Here is a 23,385-nt window from a genome sequence, read left to right as displayed (position 1 = left end):
CACTTTGTATGTCTGTTGCTGATCGTACAAAGAATGGGCAATATGGACTTAAAATGTTCTCATGTTTTGTGGCATTTTTTAGTAATAACAACTACAATAAAGTCTTCTTATGGAAATATATTTGTCACTGTTTACCATCATAAGCACCCTCTACTTCTCTAAAAGTAAAACTTACATTATTGAAAAGGCCATTTACTTTAGAACCACCAAACACCACACAATAATTATGTTTAATCATCTATTCAGATATATTGATATTTGTTGATGATCTTATTGTACCAACTGTAAAGAAAGTCACTAACAATCCCAACTGTCCTGTCAGTTTTTGGGGTTTAATGTAGGGTTTTTCAGTTTAATAATATTTTTTGTTTCTTCATTGTAATCAGCAAAGCAATAATTGTTTCTTCCCAGTTTGTACCGCAGGTGTTTTACGGATTGGTCACAGCAGTTTTGTGTAATTGCAATTAGATTTTGGAAGAGTCACCTTCAGTTATTAAAATTAGATTTATTAATTTACGTGATATATTTAGTTACATATATTTTGTTGAAGGTCAATATGTAGAACACATTGGCTTTCTGCTGGTGTGAAACCAATCTTGTTCATTTTCTCGCCACTAAAATGGATTTCAGCTGAAATAGGAGCAGAATCACATTTGTGTATTTGCGTGTTGCTTTGCACGCTCTCTGCCACTCTGGGTAAAATGTGCTTCATTCTATACGTTGTAAGAGTTTTCCACTGTGTTTATCCACAGATCAAGTTTGGAAAGGGAGAGTGGGTAATCGGCTCGGTGCAGTATGAAAAGAAGAACGATTTGTCTCTCTACATAATCATCCCTGCAGTTATTGTGCCCATGCTGCTCATCATCATCATTTCAGTCTACTGCTACAGGTGAATCATTCTCACTCCCATGTGGTAAAATGCAGTAGCCGGGATTCAGACTATTGCTGATTTAATTATAAATCAGAATTTAAGAAATGTTGCCGTATAGTACGGCGCTAAAACGGTCTCAATGTTCACACGTACACAGAACAATTCACAAATGCAATGCAAGATTCACACTTGTACTTTTGATGGAAACGCAAATGTATCTTGAGTTACTTTCTGCTTCTGGTCTGTGAATTTTGCTTCATTCGTGTGCGAGTGAAGAGACTCCCCTGACTTGACTCAACCCACAAATGTCATCTTTTTAACAGGGAATCAGATATCTTCCTTATTTCAGCCAATCATAAGAACACACCTCACGTGGAGCCATGAGCCAATCATATTAACCCATTTCAGCAGCGCTGTAGCCTTGTTGAAGTTCAGACAGTTTACAACTCAACATGGCTTAAGGCAGCAACAGTGAAGCAGCAACATATTTAGCTATTTATCCACATGTTATGAGAAGTTTTTAATTATGAATGTTAATTAGTATAATTGTGCAAGCTAGCGAGCTATGTAAGAGGGGCTACACTACCAAGCTGTGCTAACCACAAAGTTGAATTTCTTGTAATGAAGCCAAACCAAGGTAGCAGCTTGGGATTTTGTAAAATTACTGGCCCTAGAGCTTTCCCAAGATAATAATAGCGTTGGTTTTAAAGTTCTGGTCTTTATATGATCAATTATTAGAGCAAGGTAATAATTCATTTAAAACACTTTTCATAAACACAAAGTGATTATTTTACTTATCCTACTAGGCTGAACACGCTGCCTGCCAAAATATGTGTTCCCCGCCAAAAAACAGGAAGATGTGAACATTGGTGCGAGCATTGGAGTAAAAATTGTACGTTGGCGTTAACGACAAGGTGGCGGTGCCGGGGCTCCCACGGTCGCCACAAGTTTGGAACAACGTTGAGCTACGAGGGCTGTCAACGCCGCTTGTGTTTGCATCAGAAATACACATGGCGAGACTGCTTTATCGCCATGGTACAGCGCAGTTGAAATGTTTTATTGGACCTAATGTTCAATGCATTTACATCTTACCTCTCCTCTTTGTATGCGTTTAGGAGAAAGAGTCAACAGGCCGAAAGAGAATATGAGAAAGTCAAGCATCAGCTGGAGAACCTGGAGGAGAGCGTTAGAGACCGCTGCAAGAAGGAGTTCACAGGTAATACGAAACCAGCTGCTAATTCTCAGCAATGTGATTAATGTCTGATGAAGAGTACTGTGCTTCATTGCTGTGATTATATATCTTTTCCACTGCAATTAATTCAGCTCTCCCTCTTAGTATTGTTCTGTCATCAATATGAGAAGCGGTTTAGCAAAAACGGTTATAAAAAGCGGTCTTTTAATGGGGAATTGATTTTTCCTGGAGGGTTTTTTTTTTCTGTCTCTAACAACATAATTTAGACAGATCAGCAGTGTACAAAGGAAACAGAAAACAAACCCCACTGCTTATTAGGTAAAAATACAGTAATTTTCATTTTGTTGTTGCATTTTGCAGACCTGATGATTGAAATGGAAGACCACACGAACGAGTTGAGCGAGGGACGAATCCCCTTCCTGGACTATAAGACCTACACCGACAGGGTCTTCTTCCTGCCGTCTAAAGATGGAGCCAATGACGTGATGATCACAGGGAGGCTGGATATCCCGCAGGCCCGGAGGGCGACCGTGTCGCAGGCGCTCAACCAGTTCTCCAACCTTTTGAACTCCAAAACGTTTCTGATTAATGTAATTATACCAAAAATTACTTTCCAACAGACTAGAGTGGTTAGTTTACCACTTTAACCCAGATGCTAGGAGTTGGCTCTACTTTTTATTCCAAGTGGTTTGCTATAAACATTGAAAAGAGCTGCTAGGATTTTTGCGTGATATTTTTATACTTCTATAAACTTGGCGAGGAACGGACGTGTTAGATGGATCAAGACTAGGAAAATTAGACTTATTACCTTGGATTATTCCAACAATATAATCTCAAACTAAGTTCTCACTCCTGATAATGTTTTACTATATTGAATATTAAGTGTTTTAGCGTTTGTGAAATTTAGGACTAACTCTATTTGTTGTTTTTCTGTCGTTCTATCAACACACACTCTCTGCACTGCACACTTTATAATGTTACAGCACCATTTGACTCGTTGTGTTCATCAAAAAGGATAAAAATCTACAGTCCGCATTTAAATCTGCATCTCTTGTTCATTTTCATAAATTTAATTTCAAAGGATGGGCAGTGGTTATGCCACCTCTGTGGCAGTACAAACTTGCAGCAAGCACAGCTGAAGATGTGCATTTATAATGCAGTTGTTTATGCGCAGACAGCTGCAGAAACACTCACCATTTGTTCCTGTGACAGTTTTCATTTGGAAGATCTCTTACCCGCATTTATCTCTGGTGTTATTTTACGGGCGTGTTGGATAATATCTGCAACTTTTTCTTTTCAGTTGTGTTCTCGCTTGAAGCGCCTGAACATTTTCAGGTCCACGTTTGAATTTATGATATATGAAAAAGAGGGTAAAATTAAAGGAGTTATGTCGCCGGCAGAACGCTGAACATTGGGTATCTACGCATACGACGATGACAAAATGATTATTGGCAGTGTCAATAGGTGGATGGTGACATCAGAGAGGAAGAAATCAGGATTGTAGTTTGGAGTTTAATCCCCAGTCTCCATGTATTTCATCACAGTGGTGAATTTCCTCTGGCACCAAAAACTAATTAAAAAGCTTTTTGGTCAATGTTATATATATTGCTATATATAAGCATAAATCATTTAAGTATCACTTTTCACTATATTTTTTTGTGCCATGAAGTTAATATTCATATTAAACTTTGATTCAGTTTGGCACCTTCTATCTATATTGGTTTTGAAAATCCAGCTTAACTCCTGTCACTGTGTTGAGAGTGAATATAGAGTCTAATTTAAAGTCAGACTGCTGGCCTTTAAATTGAAGGCTGTCATGTTCTACGTGGTGATGCGGCATCAGAATAGCAGAAGACTGAGCTGGGAGATACGTGTGAAGCTTCCTATTAATCCAATATTGCTGGCACAGAAACAACCTCCGAGGTGTTAATGGTTGGTGTGTGTGTGTGTGTGTGTGTGTGTGTGTGTGTGTGTGTGTGTGTGTGTGTGTAGGGGGATTCTTCTCCCACTAATTGGGATCATTTCTAAGCCACAATGTTTTTACAGGGCAAAACTAAAATTACCTTGATGATTATAATTTTCACTGGCATTAGTCATCTGATAATTTAAAAGCACATCATGCAGGATTTGCTTGAGCGTGAGTAACCCTCATTGCAATCACTAATTCACTTCATCCTCCGCCTGTGTCTGCGTGTTGCAGTTTATCCGCACCTTAGAGCGCAGTCACGACTTCAACGCCAGGGCCAAGGTGTACTTTGCCTCCTTGCTTACCGTGGCCCTGCATGGGAAGCTGGAATACTACACGGATATCATGAGGACATTGCTGCTGGAGCTGATGGAGGAGTACGTCAACAGTAAGAACCCCAAGCTGATGCTGCGCAGGTGAGTGAGAACCAACTTCACGCGCTGCTTAGCATCAAATTTCGAAGCTGACTTTTGAACTTGTGCTTTCAGCAGCTCAAATTTTACACAAGTAAAGTATCTTTTGTTTGACAAGATTGCTTGCCACCACATTTATTCAATATTTTTTAGTAGTATTCTCCTTTTATTGCCCCAGTAGGGTCAGGAGAACAGCGAATAGGTTGACGTTAGCTGTTCTCCTGCTTAGTCAAACTTTTCACAGGTCATTAAAGGTCTTCGTGCTGAAGCTCTATAAGGCGTCTCTCCATTTCTAGACTTTGGCACTGATCTCATCGGACAGTTGAGGCGGACTGGGAATCGGCTCAAGATGCATCGGACTGTTTCATTCTGGTGCCATATTTTCGGTTGAATTTTGCACTTACTACTGGAGTCCTCTTTGAACGAGCCAGAATGCAGCTCAGTCTATTCTAGTCCTCCTCCTTCTGTTCTTCCTTCTGTTTTTCTTTTTCGTCCTTGGAGCCCACCGCAGTCCCCACAGATGACTGTTTTTAGCATCTTTGATAACGTCTAAAATGTTATTTCTGACCAGATTACCACTCTTAAAACTCACAATAAATCTACAAATAACATTCATCTTTTACCAAGAGTTGTGCTTTAAAATCTTTAATTAGAAAATGAATTGTATATAATTGAAACAGTTTGAAGGTAAGAATACACACAGTTCTGGCCAGAAACTTACTTTAGTCGTCATTGATAGAAATATCTAGTGTAGATTCTCACTCATTAAGGACAGGACAATCCTAAGCGCTTAATTAGAAGTCAGTAGAATTGCTTCTATTTTTTCTTCTTTTTTTTGAAGATGTTTAAGCCATCATCCAAAAAGTTTCTTCAGTTCTCCAACTTGGTGTGAAGGAACATGTCTTATGAATATTATTCAGAACAATCAAACAACAAAGTAGCAATTTCAACATGTAAATCACTCGCTCAAAGTTTATGTTGTTGTTTAACAATCTGAAAAGATTAAGTCAGATTTAATCTTTCTAACACCTACTCTGCAACTCCGAGTCTTCATCTAGGTGGGGTTTTTTTTCTTTAGCAATTATTCACCTGTGACCAAAACAACTCGCATCGTTCGGGATATGCTCCGACGGTTGAACAATAATGTGAATATTGTGATGAATGAAGGGTTGGACCAGCAGCGACTTGCATGTCCTAATTGCCCCATTAATGACTTAAAAGGCACTATTAATGTTATTGTTCACACTACAATTTATTATCTTGTTACTTCCAGAATATTCAGAACTGAAGAAGCCTTTTGGATGAGAGGCAAAACATCTTAAAGGATACAAAGATGTCAAGTTGCCTTGTACTGGAGCACTTAAGAATGTCAGGGATGACTGAGTATCTACACCGGACATTTAACATAAATGTCATGTCAATTACAATAAACTTTGAAAACAATAATAAGCTGCGCAAGAGCGAATTTGTGACTTTTTCTCCAACCCAACCATATATATATGTATATATTGGAGAGAAAATCTGCAGTAAATACAAACTGTTATTCTTATTTCTGAATTTCACTTAAATTGCGAGTTGTACGATCATCCCACCTTTGCAAAAGGATCATATTAAAATGCTCAAATAAAAAGTAATGTGACGCACACGCCTGTGACGATATGACGTAAACCTGGAACAAGAACTATCGGATTTTCATTAAAACATTCTCAAATACTGCTTTTATTTAAAAATTTTGACTTTAAAATCTTAATGTTTTTCCCTTTTTTTTGACTTTGCCAGCTAGCTTAGACTTTTAAAATTCTTCTGCTGTTTCAAAAAAAAAAAAAAAAAAAGGTGACCTAACAGATTTCTTTGAAATGCATCATCCTCGGTGCAGTCCAGGCTGTTTGTTTGTTTGGTGTAACGATGCCATCAGTGTCAAATCGTCTCCTGATTACACAACAGTCACTCATCGCCTCTGAGACGGGGTTATGTGATCCGAACTATCTGCTGTGCTGAGGCAGGCAGCGACGAGCTGCAAGCACACATCCTAATTATTCCCCAGTGGAGAAGCTCGTTATGTTGATTAGGCCATTGTACAAACACAGGCCCTTCTTATACGCGAGACATCTAATTAGGTATGCCACAAGTTAACAATGGGTGTCACCCGCCCGTCAAGTGACCGCTGACACGAGATTTTGATTAAAATATCTTGACGCTGATTAGCTGTTCAGAAAACGCTGAAGGGTTTCGGCATTTTCAGGAGCACATAATGGAGATGTGTGCTGTTCCGTTTTATTTATCCTTGCTGTTGCTTTCAGTGGTGGTGATTAATTTATTTATTTTTTAAAGAGTTAGTTGATCGATCTGGAACTCGCATAACATGCAGAATGACCCTCATGTAAATAATTGAATCTGTCCATGTAATTTTTACTCTGATCTGCCATCCATCCCAATGCATAAGTTCGTGCATTTCAAATTAAAACTGATACTATTTGCAACTTTGATGTTTTCATCTCATCTGTTTTTCAGATCAGAGACGGTGGTGGAAAGGATGCTTTGTAACTGGATGTCCATCTGCCTTTACCAGTTTTTGAAGGTAGCAGGATTTATGTTTGGCACCTTGGAATCCATTAAATCGGTTTTGATGACTGAGGAGGTGAAGGCATATTAATTGGTCTTCGCATCATCAGGAAAAGAAAAAAAAACAACACAGTATTAAAAATCAACTTTCAGTCACTCATCTGCAGCACGACAGGAGCAAAAACAGCAATAAATTAGCATCGCCTGCTGCTATATGAGCAGGAGGGATGGAGGATAAGTTCCAACAATTTTTCATATGTGTGCTTATTAAACGAGGCATAGATCTGAGGTTACATCTTTTTCAAGACATAGTGAAGATTTTTGTTATAAATGTTACCCAACATCAGCAACTATGATTAACATGGGGTCATTCTGGGGATGTAATTAATACCGGAGGAGCAGTAACTTAGTGATTTTGGTTCAAAATAAAATATGTTCCTTTTTGATCAACTTACATGGTGTTTTGCTCTCTGTTTATCTAAATAAAAACCCATGTTGGTGATGAACTTTTACATTCTTACTAAACAGAAAAGATATGCACTTTGACATTTGAAATAAAGCTTATGGATACTCTTAACAATAAAAGGGAAAATATTGTTTTGATGAGAACATTGCAATCATCAGCGATGTTTGACAAACAAAATTAAACCACTGGTAAAAAGAGGCTTGTTAGCCTTTAAAAATAAAGCTTATAAATACTGTTAAATATAGATTTCCATATCTGTCATGTTGTATTGCAATTGTAGGTTCTACGTTACTAACGGCATAAAACCAGCGATAAAAATGGGATTACTAACGTTTCAAAATAAAACCTAAATAATTCATAAGTTACATTGCTGAAGTGGGTTCAATTACTATAATAGTAATTGAAATTTAGCCATTTTAAAATGGAGCTCATACATACTCAGTAAATTTTTAGTATTTCATAGGATAAAAAGTTGCAAATGTTGGTTTTTACCTTACTTATTTTTTTAAACCAGAGAATGTCATTCTTTCAAGATTGTTCGCTTTAAAAGACAAGCCTCAATATTTTATAGATAGTTATTAAACAAGTATATTCTGCACTACTAATTGAACTAAAGCAGTGATGTAAAACGGGATTCTTTCAAAATAAAACTCATGCCGGAGCTACAAAATGAAATCCTCATTTTTTTATTGATTGTAAAGCTAGCCTCCACATTACTAATGGATCCAAGCCATTCTTGAAAAAGTGATTATTAACCTTTCAAATTAAAGTCCCTTGATACTTTTCAAAATAAAAGTCATGCTTTTTCATGCTTGAGTTATTACCAGGGTAAAGTTCAGATTAATAATGAGCTTTTTAAAGAAAACAACCAGGCATTCTCTGGTTTGAGGTTTGTGTGAATGTTGTGAATTTATCTTGTGAGTCGTCTGACAGCGATTAACTTCCTAATAATAACAACAGAGAAAACCTCCCCTAAGTGTTGCTTTATTCCTGTGCAATTGTGTGTGTGTGTGTGTGTGTGTGTACTAGGACACCGCAGGCGAGCCCTTATACAAACTGTTCCGAGCCATCAAGCACCAGATTGAAAAGGGGCCTGTGGACGCCAGAGTTAAGAAAGCCAAGTACACCCTCAACGACACCGGCCTGTTGGGCGACGATGTCGAGTATTCTGTCCTGGTGAGATAAACTCACACACACATTTCCGCATACATATTCGGAAACTCTGTCACAAAGACTGCACACACACTGATTTCTGAATACACAGTGTTTCATGCGTGATGGGCTACAGAAACATGCTCACACACATGCTCTGTGGTGTTGCCATGGTAGCCATACACAGGAACAAATCTTAAGGTGACAAGCCTGCTTTCATGTGACATCCATTTCCAGTTGCCAGTGTTCTCATTCTTAAAAGAGAGAGAGAGAGAAAAAAACATCCCTGGCGACTCATTCCAGTATAGCGGTAAAATGTGTGGTTTAGGTGAGCACTGTACAAGTCAGAACAAGAATGGAGTACAAGCCCCTTCGGCGACCTTTCCTCGACCTTGCCACCTACGCGTGCTCTGCATTTGTTTGGGAAGCTTTCAGGAGGGGTGGGGGGGGCTGCACCTTTCATTTTAGTATTGTGTTTCAATAATGGACGCTAATCTGAGCACAGCTGTTTTCTGTTAAAGTCAGCACAAACAAAAAGACCCATGGGTAATGGCGTCGTCGAGGACAATTATCAAATTAGGCTGAATTACACGTCTCCCGTTGTGATGGATCGGCTGCTGTGATTAAATTTCACGGGGAAGGGAGAGGCAGAGGGTGAAAAAAAGACTAAACCAGTTGGATTTTGCAGGCAGATGCCCCACTATCCGCCTGCGAAATCTTTACCTCTGCCTTCAGTCCACAGCGTGTTCACGTCAAATACAGATCAGTTTTATGAGCTTTCAGCTGTGAATTTCTTTGCTCCCTGTCCACTGAGTGGTCAGTTATCTTTAATAGCTGGCAGAGTATAGTAGGTGACGTGGGTCAGGGTTTTCTCCAGCTGAGTCCTGGTCATTAGCCAGCCAAGGTGACAAAAGTCATGTCAGGTGTCAGTGCAGCATGTGTGTATGTGTGTTGAAATGCCCAGTTGCCATAATGGTAGCATCCCAATTGGCTGTAGATGTGGACATTTGTCTGCATGCTTTTAATTCTCAGTACTCCATGGTGGTACACATGCTGTCTCCGACTCGGTAATGATGTGTATATATCTGTATGTTTACCTGTCAGACCCTGCAGGTGCTGGTTCAAGGTGAGGGTCCAGATGTGACACCCGTCAAGGTGCTGAGCTGTGACACCATCTCGCAGGTGAAGGAGAAGATCATAGAGCAAGTATACAGGAACCTGCCTTACTCCCAGAGACCCAAGGTTGACAGCGTCACTCTGGGTAAGTAGAGAAGAGGCACTAATGAGTCCTGTAACACGGTGCCCTCTTGAGCTTATGCACATTGGTCATGTCACAACCACAAACCTTGACCAACACACAGTAGCTCATAGTCGTGAAAAAGAAAATGGTTCTGAATTTTTTTTTTTCTTGTAGAAATAAAAATCTCAAGTGTTTCAGACATTTATATTCACCCCCATAAAGAAAATTACAACTACCGTAATGAGTCGTCTAAAGAGTCAATAATGTCCACCTGATGCTTATTAGAGAACATTAGTGAACAAACTTTATCATGCAGACCAAAGCCACAGCAGACAGGTCACAGTTGTGGAGAAATTTAAAGCAGGTTTGATTATAAAGCTTTGAACAACTCGTTAGCACTATTTGGGTAAATGCAGAATAATCCAGGAAATATATATAAAAACAAAAATTAAGATTGAGACAGGGGAAGAGTTTCAACAACCTTAAAGCCGGAGCAACAATTTTGTCTTTTTAGATCAAATCAAATTTGGTAGAATGGTACAGTCAAAGCCCAAAGTTTAATTCGATTGAGAATTGTGACAAGATTTGAATATTGCAATTCAGGACGTCTTTGTTAAATTTGGTAAAATGTAGACTAATTCACAAAAAATGAGCAGAAACAACAGCCTCTGGAAGTACAAAGTTTGTGAAGAAAACAAAGTGTTGAGTGAAGCCACATAGAAATGCATGCCACATTTTAAAGATAATTTTGTAAAAAAAAAAAAAAAAAAAGGAAAAAAGAACAAGTTTGAAAAGCCATCTATGCTTTTGTATCCACTTCAGTCATGTGCTGCTTTGTGCTTTCCGCCAGTAAGATCCCAGTGAAGTGTGATCTACTCTGAAACTGGGATGTGACAGACATTGCAAAGGTTTCAAAGTATGAACACTTTTACCAGGCACTTCAGATAAGTGGTTGTAAAATTATAAACATCAAAAATATTTTCATTAAGATTAAATAAAGCCTTATTTTGGTGAAGATGTAACTGTATTTCAGCAACATGAAGCAACCCTTCATCCTTTAACAGAGTTTTTCTCTCCAGTGCAGACAGGAACCGTTGGGACCGACTTGAAAGGCTAAAGCTCCGACAGATACGCCAGAACCTCAAAGCCACTCGCATCACGCTGTAGATCTAATTTCTCGAGACGTTTTAAATAGAGAGCCGTCTTTGTTCACGATTAATAAAAAGATGGCTCCCGTATATTTGCTGAACTCGTAAGGGAATCATCCAGAACATCACGTGTGTTGTCAAGTCTGCAGCGATGCAGAAAATGTTAGGGTGCAAAACACAGATTTTAATTAAATCTAAATTATTCATAAGATTGATGTATTTTCTTCACTCCCAACTTCCTCATGTGTGCTCTTAAAACCCCTGCAGAAAGCTGGGTGACTGCCATGAATAACGTAACTAATTTAAACCTGTGTACTTACCTAAAAAAACAATACATTTGTGGACATTTTCCAAAGTTTTTCAGTATACCTTCCATCCTCTTCCCGTTGACAGAGTGGCGTCCCGGCTCAACAGGACAGATTTTATCCGATCTGGACCTGACCTCCCAGAAAGAAGGCAGATGGAAGCGCATCAACACTCTGGCACACTACAACGTGAGTACCGGCAAAATATTTAATCCTAACTTTAAATGCAGTATCTCAACAATCAACTGCTGCAATAAAAGAAAAGCTTTGGATTTGGTAAGAATGTAGGGAGATGAGTAGATAAACGTGGGTGTGTAGAAGCGAATGGAGCCTAATATTTTCACTTCATCTCAGTCAGTCAGTCTGAGTTGCACATTGGAGCAATTTGCATGAAATCTGTCTGCAGTAGATTTTCTGATCTGAATACATTAGCACATATTGAGTTATTGCTTGTTCTTATCACAAAACTGCCAAAGGTTTGAATTTTACACCATTTCTTGCTATTGCGTGTACGAGTGGAAATAAAGAAAAAAACGAAGAATACATCTGTTCTTCAATTCACAATCTGTCATCTCTAATATGAAGTATTTAGGGCAAAATAAATCTCTCTACCTGTTAGCTAAATAGCTTCAAAATCTACGTACAAAGTTGACTTACGACACACAACACAGTCTCTGTGACTCTTTGTCATATTTTATGTCTGTCAAGTCACTTATTGGGGGGAAAGAATTACCATAATGAGGGGGAAAGGGGGAATTCATGACAAGGACATTTCTCTTCACTCCTGCTTATGACCCCCACAGAGCATTGTGTTGTAAATTTAATGTAAAAATTCTGCCACCATGAATATCCTACACATGTATTCAGACAAATATGCAGGGACTTTTGTGCCATATATAACAAGATAGCAGTCAGTGGATATGATTAATGGTTGAGAAAATGTGTGCATCATCAAGAAGCTTGGAGTTTTTCTCCATGTAGCTACCTGGCTAATTAGCTAGCTAGCTAGGATATTATTATCAAACTCATTCTCAAGTCACCACTTTTCTTTAGACTTGTGTTTTTTTTCCCCAGACCCTCCCTGCTTGCCAGTTTTGGTTCCCAACTGAATGTCACTAAATCTTCTTGCCACTGTATCGATTGTGAGACAATAAAGGTCACGCGGTAATATCCCCTACTTGCCGTGCTTTTCGGCTACTTAAATCCTGATCTTTCAGAGCGGCTTGGCCTCCTTTGAGCCTACCTGCCTCTCCGTTGTTCTTAGACCTCAGCCTAACTGCCATGGATTCATCGCCCGTGTCAGAGCGCCGCTAATCACAGTGTATGTGCGGTCAATAACAGGGTGTGCCGCAGAAACTGGCCTCTAAATATCACAGTTAAGACCCACTGTTCATGTCTGCTCAGTCGCATTGATTGGACATAAATTCTGGGGCAAACAAATGGGATGGAGAAACACAGTTGAAATACAGCACAGGGCCTTGTTACAACTACCAAGTGCAATGTATCTTATTGGGATTTTATGTGGCAGACCAGCATAAAGTAGTTCATGCGTTTTCCAAAAGAAATAAAATTATAGTTATTTTTCAAAAATATGCATAGACGTAGCTGTTTACCTAAACTGTAATTCAGAGAACTGGCCAAGTAACTCTGGAGCTCAAGCAGAAGAATCAGTACAACTATTAGTCTTGAATTCTACAAATTTTCAAAGTTTTTTTCTGGAAATGTGTCAAGAAAAGGAAGCTGTGTTCCTGTTAGCATTTCGCAACAAGCCATGTAGGGACACAGTGGGGGGCTTTTTTTGTTTGCATAGACATGGACTTAATGGGGCTGAACATAAATATGAATCATACTTTTTATGCTTGATAAAAATGTCTTGTCTATGAAATTGAATCACAATAAAGTGCTGCTGTTGGCTGTGTTTGAGTGTTGTTACAAGCCAATGCATTTATCAAAATCAAAAGTTATATTTTCTGACATCTGTGCATTGTAGGTACGAGATAATGCCACGTTGGTTTTATCCAGAGTGCTTCACACACAGCAGAACTATGACCAGAACCAGGAAAACCATGAAGAACGTAAGTATCCGTCAGTACACATAATGAACAGATACAAGTACAATCCAAAAGATCAAATGTAACACGGCATTCAGATTATAATACATTTCTTTGTCTTGTTTTTTTTTTTGAGCTCCTCAAAAATATCCCCACTCTCATTAAAAATGCTAATATATGTTCTATGTATTCCACTCTTTTATATTATGCTGAAACTGTCTGCATTTTTATTTTATTCTTTTTTTGGGACACATTTCATGAGAGCTGTTTATCTACTGTTTGCTTTCTTTCAAATCTGTCTGAAAATTCCCCCCTCATGTTTGTTTACTCATCAGAAATACACATGGGTAATGAAACTGATCTAAAGTAAAGCTTGAACTTTTTTGTCTTTCCGCAATAGGAAATGCTCTGTTGGACGACGATAAAGTTTTCCATCTGGTGAGGCCGCAGGACGAGCTGGATGAGATCAAATCCAAACGAGGGAGCATAAAGGACAAGTCGATGACCAAAGCCATTACAGAGATCTACCTGACCCGACTTTTGTCTGTAAAGGTAAAACACAAACACAAAACTGTATGTACCTCCTGACATTGGAGCATTTTGGGGGTCCAAACGGTATTGGGTGACGCCTCGGATGATCAGGAAAGAACAGAAATGCTCTAAGCTTAAACCCATTGTTTTTTCTCCCAGGTCCATCTCAGAGCTTTAATATCAATAACCGTCAGCTAAATAGTTTCACATTCTGTCTGTTCGCTTTCAGGGAACACTGCAGCAGTTTGTGGACGACTTTTTCCGCAGCGTGCTGTGCTCCGGGGCAGTGGTCCCACCAGCTGTCAAATATTTTTTTGACTTCCTGGATGAACAAGCGCTAAAACACAACAATGTTGATGAGGAGACCATCCACATCTGGAAGACTAATAGGTAAAAAGATGGGAAACGGTAAACACACTGTACTTCAACCAGATTCTATGCTGCTGTTCTTTTCTGATCATGTAAAATAACATCAACTAAAAATAAATGATACATAATTTTTCTAGTTTTTAATAAAACTGTTGACATGCAGCATTGACATTTTTGATGCTTCAAATGTAGCAGATACTTTTGATTTATAAGTCTTAATTATCGTGCTAATGGTTAAGAAAGCCTTAACATTGTCAGATTACATTTGATTGCTAAAAGAAAACATGTCTGTCAGGCTTTTTCCCCCACAGATATTTTGTATCCAATAAAAGCCCGTGCCTGCTTTATTGCTCCATACTTACCCGGACTAGAGGCAGACTGACTTGCAATATCAAAAATCATATTTTCCCCACATTTTCTGCAACTGAAGATTAAAGCACAAACGAACAATGAGATCCACCTAATACTTGTTGCCTAGATTTTACTGTTTCATCAAATACTTATTTTGTAGTTTTCCACTCAGTCGCACACTAACAGCATATCCCCAAAACTGCATCTTCAAAACCAAACGCTTGTTATAATTAGATTCTGTTTCACAGAAAAGAAGCTGGTGTATAAATCACAAAGACCTTTCAAGCTTTTACTTGGCTCATGCATCATCCTTGAAGTTTGCGGAACATTGTCCACTTGACAGTAGAAGAGGATCCAGCTCCATTCTGTGAGATTGCTTCAGAAATGTAACTTTACTGTAGCCACTTTCTCCCACTTATCTCGAATCACTGTCCATTTCTGCCCGGACCTGCTTGGTCTCATATCGGGACTCCTTGTGAAAAGATTTATTGCAAAGTTTTTCACACACGACATTCGGTTTCCCTGGAGTAATAATATGGCGTGACACAGAGGCCTATTTCATTAAGCCACTGACCCCAGGGTGAATCAAGTTTCCATAGCAACCACTAGACAATACCCACATGACGACATGGTGTTTGGAACTCGTGCCGTTCCTCTCTGACCATCACAAACATAAACATGTGGAGCGGACCTGGATCATGCTTCTGTCAACAATCACTTCAGGTGGAGTTCACCTCAGAGGTGTCAAAGGTTGTACCGCTGCTGATTGCGTTACAAAAAGATGTACTCGGATTAATGTGTATCTTTTGATGTTTCTTTAGGTGTGCATGCTGTTTCTCAGTAATAAAATATTAACTTGCAGCATCACCTAATAAAACACAGTACAGTACAGGCATTTGCCCACATTTCAGACCTTCTTCGACTAACAAAAACGCAGCTGGAAGTCTGCCCAGTCAGCAGCGGTCAGATTATTATTATTTTTTTCTTCTTCTCTCTCTCTCTGATACGATAACTCTCAAAGAAATAAAACTTACTTGTTCCGGGAAGCGCTGAATGCAAATGCACAATTTCAGCGGTACTTGGTTTGCATTTGCAATCTCTGCGCTCCCATGTGCCATTTAAGTGCATAAATTAGTGTCGCGTCGGCTGAGGCTCAAGCGCACAAGACGACGTGTTGCATGTAGATGGCCGTGATTGACGCGCTGCTGGCTGGAGAGCAGCCGCACAAGGACACGAGATGAGCGATTTAATTACTTACTATACTCTGCGCCCAATTCTGCATCCACCCGTTCTGTTTATCAAATCAACCGAGGGCGATGTATTTAATATGAATGTGTGTATGAAGCATAACAAACAAACAAACATGGTAATTATTTCCCAAGCTAAATTAATTCTGTGATTATAGTAACAGCTATTTTTATGCTCCTATTGTATTCTAACCGAAGCCTTCCCAGAAGATATTACCAAATCAGGATGAATTTTACATGCCGCACGTCTCCTCTCCCAGATGTCGGGGATGTTTGCGGTGATCTGGGAGGAGAGGGGGCGGAGGGGCTGAGGAAACTGCTGTATTTTGGGGCGTTTTTCATGAATTCATAAGCTTGAGAGGGAGAGCAGAAAGAAGAGCACTGAGCGTGTGTTTTTTCCTTTTCAGGAGGGAAATTAGCACAAGCGCCGGGGCGTTACATTATGTAGTCTGGTCTTTACATTAAGCTGCGCAGGAGCTGAAAAGGTCAACGTGCTGCAGCTACTTCGGCTTTCTTAATCTCTGTTTGTTAGTGTGGACGCAGTGTGGACTTACAAGGAGGTCAGCATTGAGCAAAACGCTAAAATAAACAGACAGTAAAGACTATTGTTCTGAATAACACTGACACATACAAAGCAGGCTTTCCTCCACCCCTGTTATTACCTCCTATTGCAGTCAGTTCAAACCACAGACAAGTGCTCTTTCCCATGCCACGCCTCCTCGACTTACATCAGTTTACCGTTGAGATTTCCCTCAAGTTTTAAAGCGTTAATGGTGATAATCACAGTGATTTATTTATTTTTTTTGCCTCCTTCACTTGTCCAGCCTGCCACTGAGATTCTGGGTGAACATCCTCAAGAATCCCCACTTCACCTTCGACGTCCACGTGTCTGAAGTGGTGGACGCGTCTCTGTCAGTCATAGCCCAGACGTTCATGGATGCTTGCACCAAGAGCGAGCACAAACTCAGCCGGGTGAGTAGACCCAAATCAAAGGAGTGGGAATGTGGTGCAAGAGAAGGTGAAGGAATATACAGGAGCATGTCAATGAAATAGAATATCATCAGTCGGTTCAAGTATGTCAGTGGTTGTAAATCAAAATGTGAAAGTCTGATATAGACTCATTACACCAAGAGGAATATTTGAGCTATTTTGTTTTTGATTTAGTTTTTCTGTCAGCTGGAAGAGTCAAACTTGGGATATGTGTATGTGTTGTAGCTCTTCAAACATCGACTCCATCTTGACTTCACACATTTTTCCCAAACTCGTAAATGGGTTTCTGTTCAGTCTTCAGAAGGCTGTACTTGTCCCTACTTGTGCGCCCTCTTTCACCACACTTTGTCCTTTCACTGAGCTTTCCATTAATTCGCTTCGACTTTCTTTAGGAGTTGTTGTTTGTGACTTCCCCGATCTATAGAAAGTGTCAGTGATTCTCAGTTGGACAACTGTTAAGTCACTAATCTTCCCTATGATTATTTAGGCCGTAATGTTGCACATCTGCACTGCAAACCCTTTAAAATTGGTATTTTGTAATATTCTCATTTTGTTTCATTGCATGCAATAGTACTAAAAACTGATTCATAGTTAAAACTGATGCTTACTGAAATAAATGATATTTTCAACTATTCTAATTTGAGATGTAGATGTATGTCCTTTTACTCATGCTTTCATTTATTTTATTTTTTTTTCATCTGCAGGACTCTCCAAGTAACAAACTACTCTATGCAAAGGAGATCTCCACCTATAAGAAGATGGTGGATGAGTAAGTGTGGTGCTCTTTACTCTCCCATCTGTTTTTATGTCAAGTTTAAAATCCTCCAGATTTCCCCAAGACCATTTTTTTTAAATAACAGTTGCATAACTGAGTGATTACACCCTCTTGTCTGTTCTTTATGTGTGTGCAGCTACTACAAGGGCATCAGGCAGATGGTCCCTGTCAGTGATCAGGACATGAACACTCATTTGGCGGAAGTGTCACGGGTGAGAGACGCAGCTGTCATTATCTTTGGCTTGTAGTCGACCTTGCTTTAAATGTTTTAAGCCCAGAACCAGGCGGCAAGCCCAATGGGTTTCCGCTATGTGTAAAAGAGAACATGTTACGCGGTACATAAATATTATGAGGGGAGGCATTACATTTCTCTATCAATTTAATCTTCAGAGTTTGTTTTTGTTTTTTTCCAGCAACGGTTGTTGCCTTATTTCAAAGCATGCAATTTTCTTGCAAAATGCACCCTGGCAGTTTTGTTTAATCCCGTTGTGATGTATTCACATCCACATCCCTCAAGTTATTTTCAAAATTACTGGTGCAGGCAAATTTCTTGGCACCCCTTGAAAGGATGTGTAAAAAGACTTACTGCATAGACTTACAGTGATTTATATTGATAAGTTCACCTTTAAATTTGAGTGAGTTTCTTCAGTGACTGGTTGGTGCCGCTAACAATAACTTTGTAATAAATATTACTGAAGTGTTTTTTTTTGTTGTTGTTTTTTTTACTTAAGCTGATCAGTTTCTATGAAGTTTTTCATTTGATTTAACTTCCAAAAATAATTACAAAACAAAAAATATTTTTTTGCTGTTGAGGCCTGAGTTTGTGCATTTGTTGCAATAATCACAAGCAAGTAGTTCGGGGTAGTTTAGACAGACCATCATAGATTTTATTACTGCTTCCAGAGAAAAGTCATGGTGTAATATTGGTCATATTCCATGTTAGTTTAAGAACAAATCTTAAAGAGTTTTGCGATTAATTTTAAGCAAAAAAAATAATTACTTTATGTAGGTCTGGTCTGAAGTAAAAGATTATTCTGTATAAAAGCATTGTGCCTAATTATTAGTATGGCAGCCTGTGTTGCTCTGGACTGTTCTCTCCTGTCTCATCCTCTTGTCCAATGAGCATAGAGACTTTGCTTTGCATGGTATTATGATTTATGTTGTTTTTTTTTTGTAAAGTTTAAATCAAAATCTGTTGGCATTTTAAGTGGGGTCTCATTAATGTCTCCAGGACTTGAGCTGGTACACATTTTATCTGAATTTAAATTGTTGGTGTTACAAACTACAACAGGCACAGAGCTTGTTTTTTTTCTTTTTTGAAACATGATTCCTGCTGATTGCAGACAGTTTTGAAGAAAGCAAGAAAAACATATTAGAATCTGAAAACGTGGTTTTTATGTCACGTTTATTTTAATATTTTGACTGGAACTGTTTGAGTCTTCACTTTAAATAAGAAAAAGAATCTTTGAGCAAATATGAGCCAATTTATGTCTGATTGTTAAATAGAACCAATTATTTCAAATTGCAGTGGTTAAAGTATGTTGGGTCTTGGGTGATATTTTTTTGCACAGACCACTTTTTAAGTTGCCTCTACAGGTAGAGTCATTATCTACACCGGGGGGAGATGAGGGAAGGGCACTTTTTGTGCGCAATTTAGTCCTTTCATTTCGTCGAATCTCTTACTTTTAAACTGTCTTTTTATGTTCTGCAGTCTCACACCGACAAACTGAACACCCAAGTGGCTCTCCATCAGCTTTACCAGTACGCCAGCAAATACTACGACGGGGTAAGAACCTCCCTGCTCTCCTATCGCACCCATGGAGGGCTATTCCACTGCATGCACTGCTACCCACTGTATTTCTTTTTCTCCTCCTTCACTCTTGATATGCCAGAAAAGAGATTGTGTGAAATTTTAATTGAAAGCATTTCTGTGGGATGTGAATTGGAAAATTGCTTTGGGAATTGATTTTTTTTTCTTTTTTTTTTAAAAGTCCACTGCGTGTTGCCACTTGAGGTCACAAAAAGGAGCAGATAAACAAAACCTAATGAACAAGTCGGATAAACAAATGGGGCTGTCAGTCTCCCCTAAGAGGGGCTCACAAACAATAACGACTAATATGAAGTGACTGTTGATGGGGAATAACACCCGTCCACACTCGTCACCCCTTTCCTATTGTTTTTTTTGTTGTTTTTTTTTTACTATTCCAGCGCTACCCTTCTGCTGTCCTTGATCCAAATCCTCCTCCCCTCCCTCTTCTCTTGATACTTGCGACTGCTCTGTCGATCATTTCAATGACCGTCCTTCCGTCGTCCCTTTCAGATCATCGCATCCCTGGATGAGGACCCGGCCGCTCAGAGTAAACAGCTGACCCTGCGGCTGCAGCAGATTGCGGCTGCCCTGGAAAACAAAATGACTGATCTCTAACCCACCGAGAGGAGGGACAAAAGTCAAGACATAGAGGGAGATCGCCAGTGACTACAGGGGCTTATTTCTTTTTCTCCTCTTTTTTTCCAGAGCATAAAGTATGGAAATGCAAAAATCTGAGAGGGGAGGGGGCTCATTTTGATGTGTGCTTCCCCGGAGCGTGTATTTTTTATTTTTTTTTCTGGTTCTGTGGCGTAAACCAAGATTAATTAATTGCACACAGACATCAAAAAAGAAAAGTAAAAAGATTGGGGAAAAATGATGGGTTCCGCTGTCATAGGTACGCCTTAAATCTCACTTGCCAAACCTTAAAGGTCTGAGCCCTTACTCATGCTCCACTGAATACTGCTCCCAGGATGCAGTATGAGAAAAGTCTCTGTGAGAATTAAGCCCCACTGTGGAGCACTGGCACCGCAGATAATCAGATGTTTGAATTTCTCTCTCTCTGTATGTGTGGAAAAAAAGGGTTAAAGAGTTGTATTATATATTTTTTTTATTGTGCAGTCTTTATGCAGAAAGCTTTATAAGAAACAAAAAAAAAAAATCTTTTTAATTGGAATCACTTTGTGGTGCGGAGAGTGTTTTTATCAGCCTGTGTGCGTAGCTGTGTGAATGGTAGCGTGCCTGTTGTGAGCGAGCGTGGGGATTGTGTGGGGAACATGCGTGCGCACACAGGATGCCTAGGCGTGAGGGCGAAGCGACGCCTGCGTTCTCTCGTTCTTAAGTCCCCATCCCGCCGGAGCCTGTGCTCTCGCCGAGCTTTACGACAGCGACCAAAGGGTCCGGACAGGGACGCCGGCTTTGTGTGACTGACTGCTTACCAGAGGTTTCGCAAACATTTCCTTTTGCTTTTTTAAAAAAAAAAAAATATATATATATATACACACACACAGATGTTTTTTTTGTTATGTTTTAAGCTTGATTGCCAACTCGTGCTCATGGAAATCGATAACAGCACAGCCTGTCTCCCTTTATTGTACAGTGCCATGAAACATTCCACTTCAACTAAAGCACAGAGGGACATTTCTGAGTTTTCTTTAAGACATTTCAGTTGATTCATTTCTTTTTCTTCTTCTTTGGTGTATTACTTTTTTTTCTTTAGCTGTCAGCAAAGAGAAGCAGTTGTATTATGCCATGGAACCATGCCACTCATATTAGCCCTGCAATAACGTCGGTATACTACGAGCTACAATACAGTAGACTCCTGCTTTTTCTTATTAAATGTATTTGCCATATCGTAGCAGTTGAGCAATATGTTAAAAAACAATTCAAAATAGATTTATGCATTTTTATTGTTTTTTTTTATTGTTGTGCCATTTCTCTACATAGTAATGTTTCAAATAATCATTAATAACTCTGCCTCTTTGCTATAAAATAGCCTAATGCTGATGGTAACGATCTGTCAGAGACGCAGTTGGTACTGCAGCGGCTTGTTGCGAACAAATTGTTGTTCTTCTACATTTTCTTTTTGTTGTTTCTTTAATGATGTCAGGGTGCTTGGGTTCAGTCGTGTATATAATTGCTTATGATAACTGAAATCAATGTCAGAATGTGGCCTGAGTCGCAACGAGGGTGTGATATTTCTTTGTCCATTAAACACCGTCCCCAAATTGTAGGTCTGGCCGTCGGCAGATCTTTTTAATTGTCCTCCCTTCGTGTCTGACGGGTGGACGTGTTTGGCCGACACGTGGCAACGAGCTCCAGAGACCCCAGAATGTTAACGATTCCTGCCTTGGCTAGAGTGACGTTTGCACAGACCTCAAGCCTGCCCGCCTGCCGTCTCAGCATGGCGCTCCGGCTTCCTGACTAACAGCATTTGGCACTGCCCACTCAGTGCGATGCGGAGTGGCACTCTGTGTAATGAAATCAGCAGGGGAGGCTTTTGATCTTAATTGCATGCCGACTGCAGACTCTCCATCCTCGTCTCCGCTGTTGTTTACTGGTGACTCCGTTCTCGCTGACTAGAGTCGATGCAAGAAGCTTCTTCTTTCAGAGCCTTTCTTTAACCAAAAATGTGCCTTATCGGATAGGATGACACCTATATATTGTTTCTAAATTATTCTGTTGGTAACATAGGAATATGATGATAGTACTATAGACACAGCAATGTACTTGGACTTGTGATCTTATGTGTGGTGTCAAAAAACGCTAGATGCGCCGCTGCAGCCATTGGCGTGCCGTTAGGCTGAGGACATTTCAGTACGATTTCTTTTTCCTGGCTGCAGCTTTGACGTGTGCATTTCATTTGGATGTCTTTGGTGTGTGCTTACTAGGATTTTGGTGGCAAAAACAGCAAAAAAAATAAAAAAGAAGAAAAAAAGTCAAAGACTAAATGTTGAAGAATGACCAGTTGGGTTTCCCTTGAAAATGTCTCACATTCCAAAATTAGACAAAAAGGGTATCCATGTGTACAATTGAACATCGCGCAAAAATTGTTCCAATGGTGTTGATTCTTTTGACCTGTGTTTCTAAGCTATCCTACAGTGTGTACGACAAATGACTATCTATACTCGACAATTGACTTTTCTTACTGCTGTGCAGTTATTTTTATTTCTCGTTTCCTATACATATGAATCTTTGTAAAACAAGTTGAAATACTGTATTCTATCTGTATACCCCTATGCATTGGTTCCTATGACGAAAACAACAAAAGAGCGAAAAAAATTGTGCTGTTGTCGAGACCCGTTTGTTTTTTTTGTTGTCTTTTTTTTTTGTCCCTCACTCCCCATTTTGAAACTTGTGAATGTGCTGTATTGACAAAAGAAACTGGGACACTCCACTTTTGGTACAGGACCAGTAATGGAAGCCAATGGGTTTTTTTTTCCTCCCCGTACGAGGCAGCTTTGAATATTCTCGATCTTGTACCTGATCCGGTCGTGCTGGATGAACATAATTTTAAAAAGTCGTATGTGTGGACGGAGCGGTTACCCACATGTTTCATCATGTACTCCTCCGTGAATAAACTCAGAGACATATATACCCTTCATATTGGCTGTGTTTCTTTCACTTGGACAATATTGATTTGCTTTGACTGAAACCGCTCTCATGCTTTATTCATCAGGAGTAACAATCACCTTGGGTGATGGAGTTGCCACAGGCAGCCGATTTTTCTCATTGGAGTGAATTGTGTGTTCTTCAAAATCTCTGACACTTACAGCACCTTTGCATAAGTATTCAGACACTTTGAACCTTTCCACGTTCTGTCCTGTTACAACCACGGACGTCAGTGCGTTTTAATGGGATTTGACAAAGTAACACAGTACTGCAAAATCATAAGATGTAAAGATAGTACTATATGAATATGCTTTTCAACTTGAATATGAACATATTA

General features: G+C 39.4%; 1 protein-coding gene across 4 annotated transcripts in view; it reads left to right on the top strand.

Annotated features, from left to right (window-relative positions):
* Positions 1-23,040, top strand: part of plxnb2b (plexin b2b) — a 155,262-nt gene extending 132,222 nt beyond the window's left edge. For all 4 annotated transcript variants that reach the window (XM_028003519.1, XM_028003506.1, XM_028003515.1 and 1 more), the window contains 16 exons: positions 753-889; positions 1,987-2,087; positions 2,424-2,653; positions 4,264-4,445; positions 6,954-7,020; positions 8,500-8,646; positions 9,727-9,883; positions 11,404-11,504; positions 13,306-13,390; positions 13,767-13,918; positions 14,127-14,287; positions 16,689-16,836; positions 17,559-17,623; positions 17,766-17,841; positions 19,341-19,415; positions 19,950-23,040. In XM_028003519.1, coding sequence (XP_027859320.1) covers positions 753-889; positions 1,987-2,087; positions 2,424-2,653; positions 4,264-4,445; positions 6,954-7,020; positions 8,500-8,646; positions 9,727-9,883; positions 11,404-11,504; positions 13,306-13,390; positions 13,767-13,918; positions 14,127-14,287; positions 16,689-16,836; positions 17,559-17,623; positions 17,766-17,841; positions 19,341-19,415; positions 19,950-20,054 — 1,989 coding nt within the window. In that variant the 3' untranslated portion in view covers positions 20,055-23,040. The remainder of the gene's footprint in view (positions 1-752; positions 890-1,986; positions 2,088-2,423; positions 2,654-4,263; positions 4,446-6,953; positions 7,021-8,499; positions 8,647-9,726; positions 9,884-11,403; positions 11,505-13,305; positions 13,391-13,766; positions 13,919-14,126; positions 14,288-16,688; positions 16,837-17,558; positions 17,624-17,765; positions 17,842-19,340; positions 19,416-19,949) is intronic.
* Positions 23,041-23,385: the final 345 nt, after the last annotated feature.

Source organism: Xiphophorus couchianus, chromosome 2 (genome assembly GCF_001444195.1).
Source record: "Xiphophorus couchianus chromosome 2, X_couchianus-1.0, whole genome shotgun sequence".
NCBI classification, from domain to species: domain Eukaryota; kingdom Metazoa; phylum Chordata; class Actinopteri; order Cyprinodontiformes; family Poeciliidae; genus Xiphophorus; species Xiphophorus couchianus.
Note: the sequence above shows the minus strand (reverse complement) of the source record. Positions and strands in the feature narration are given on the sequence as shown.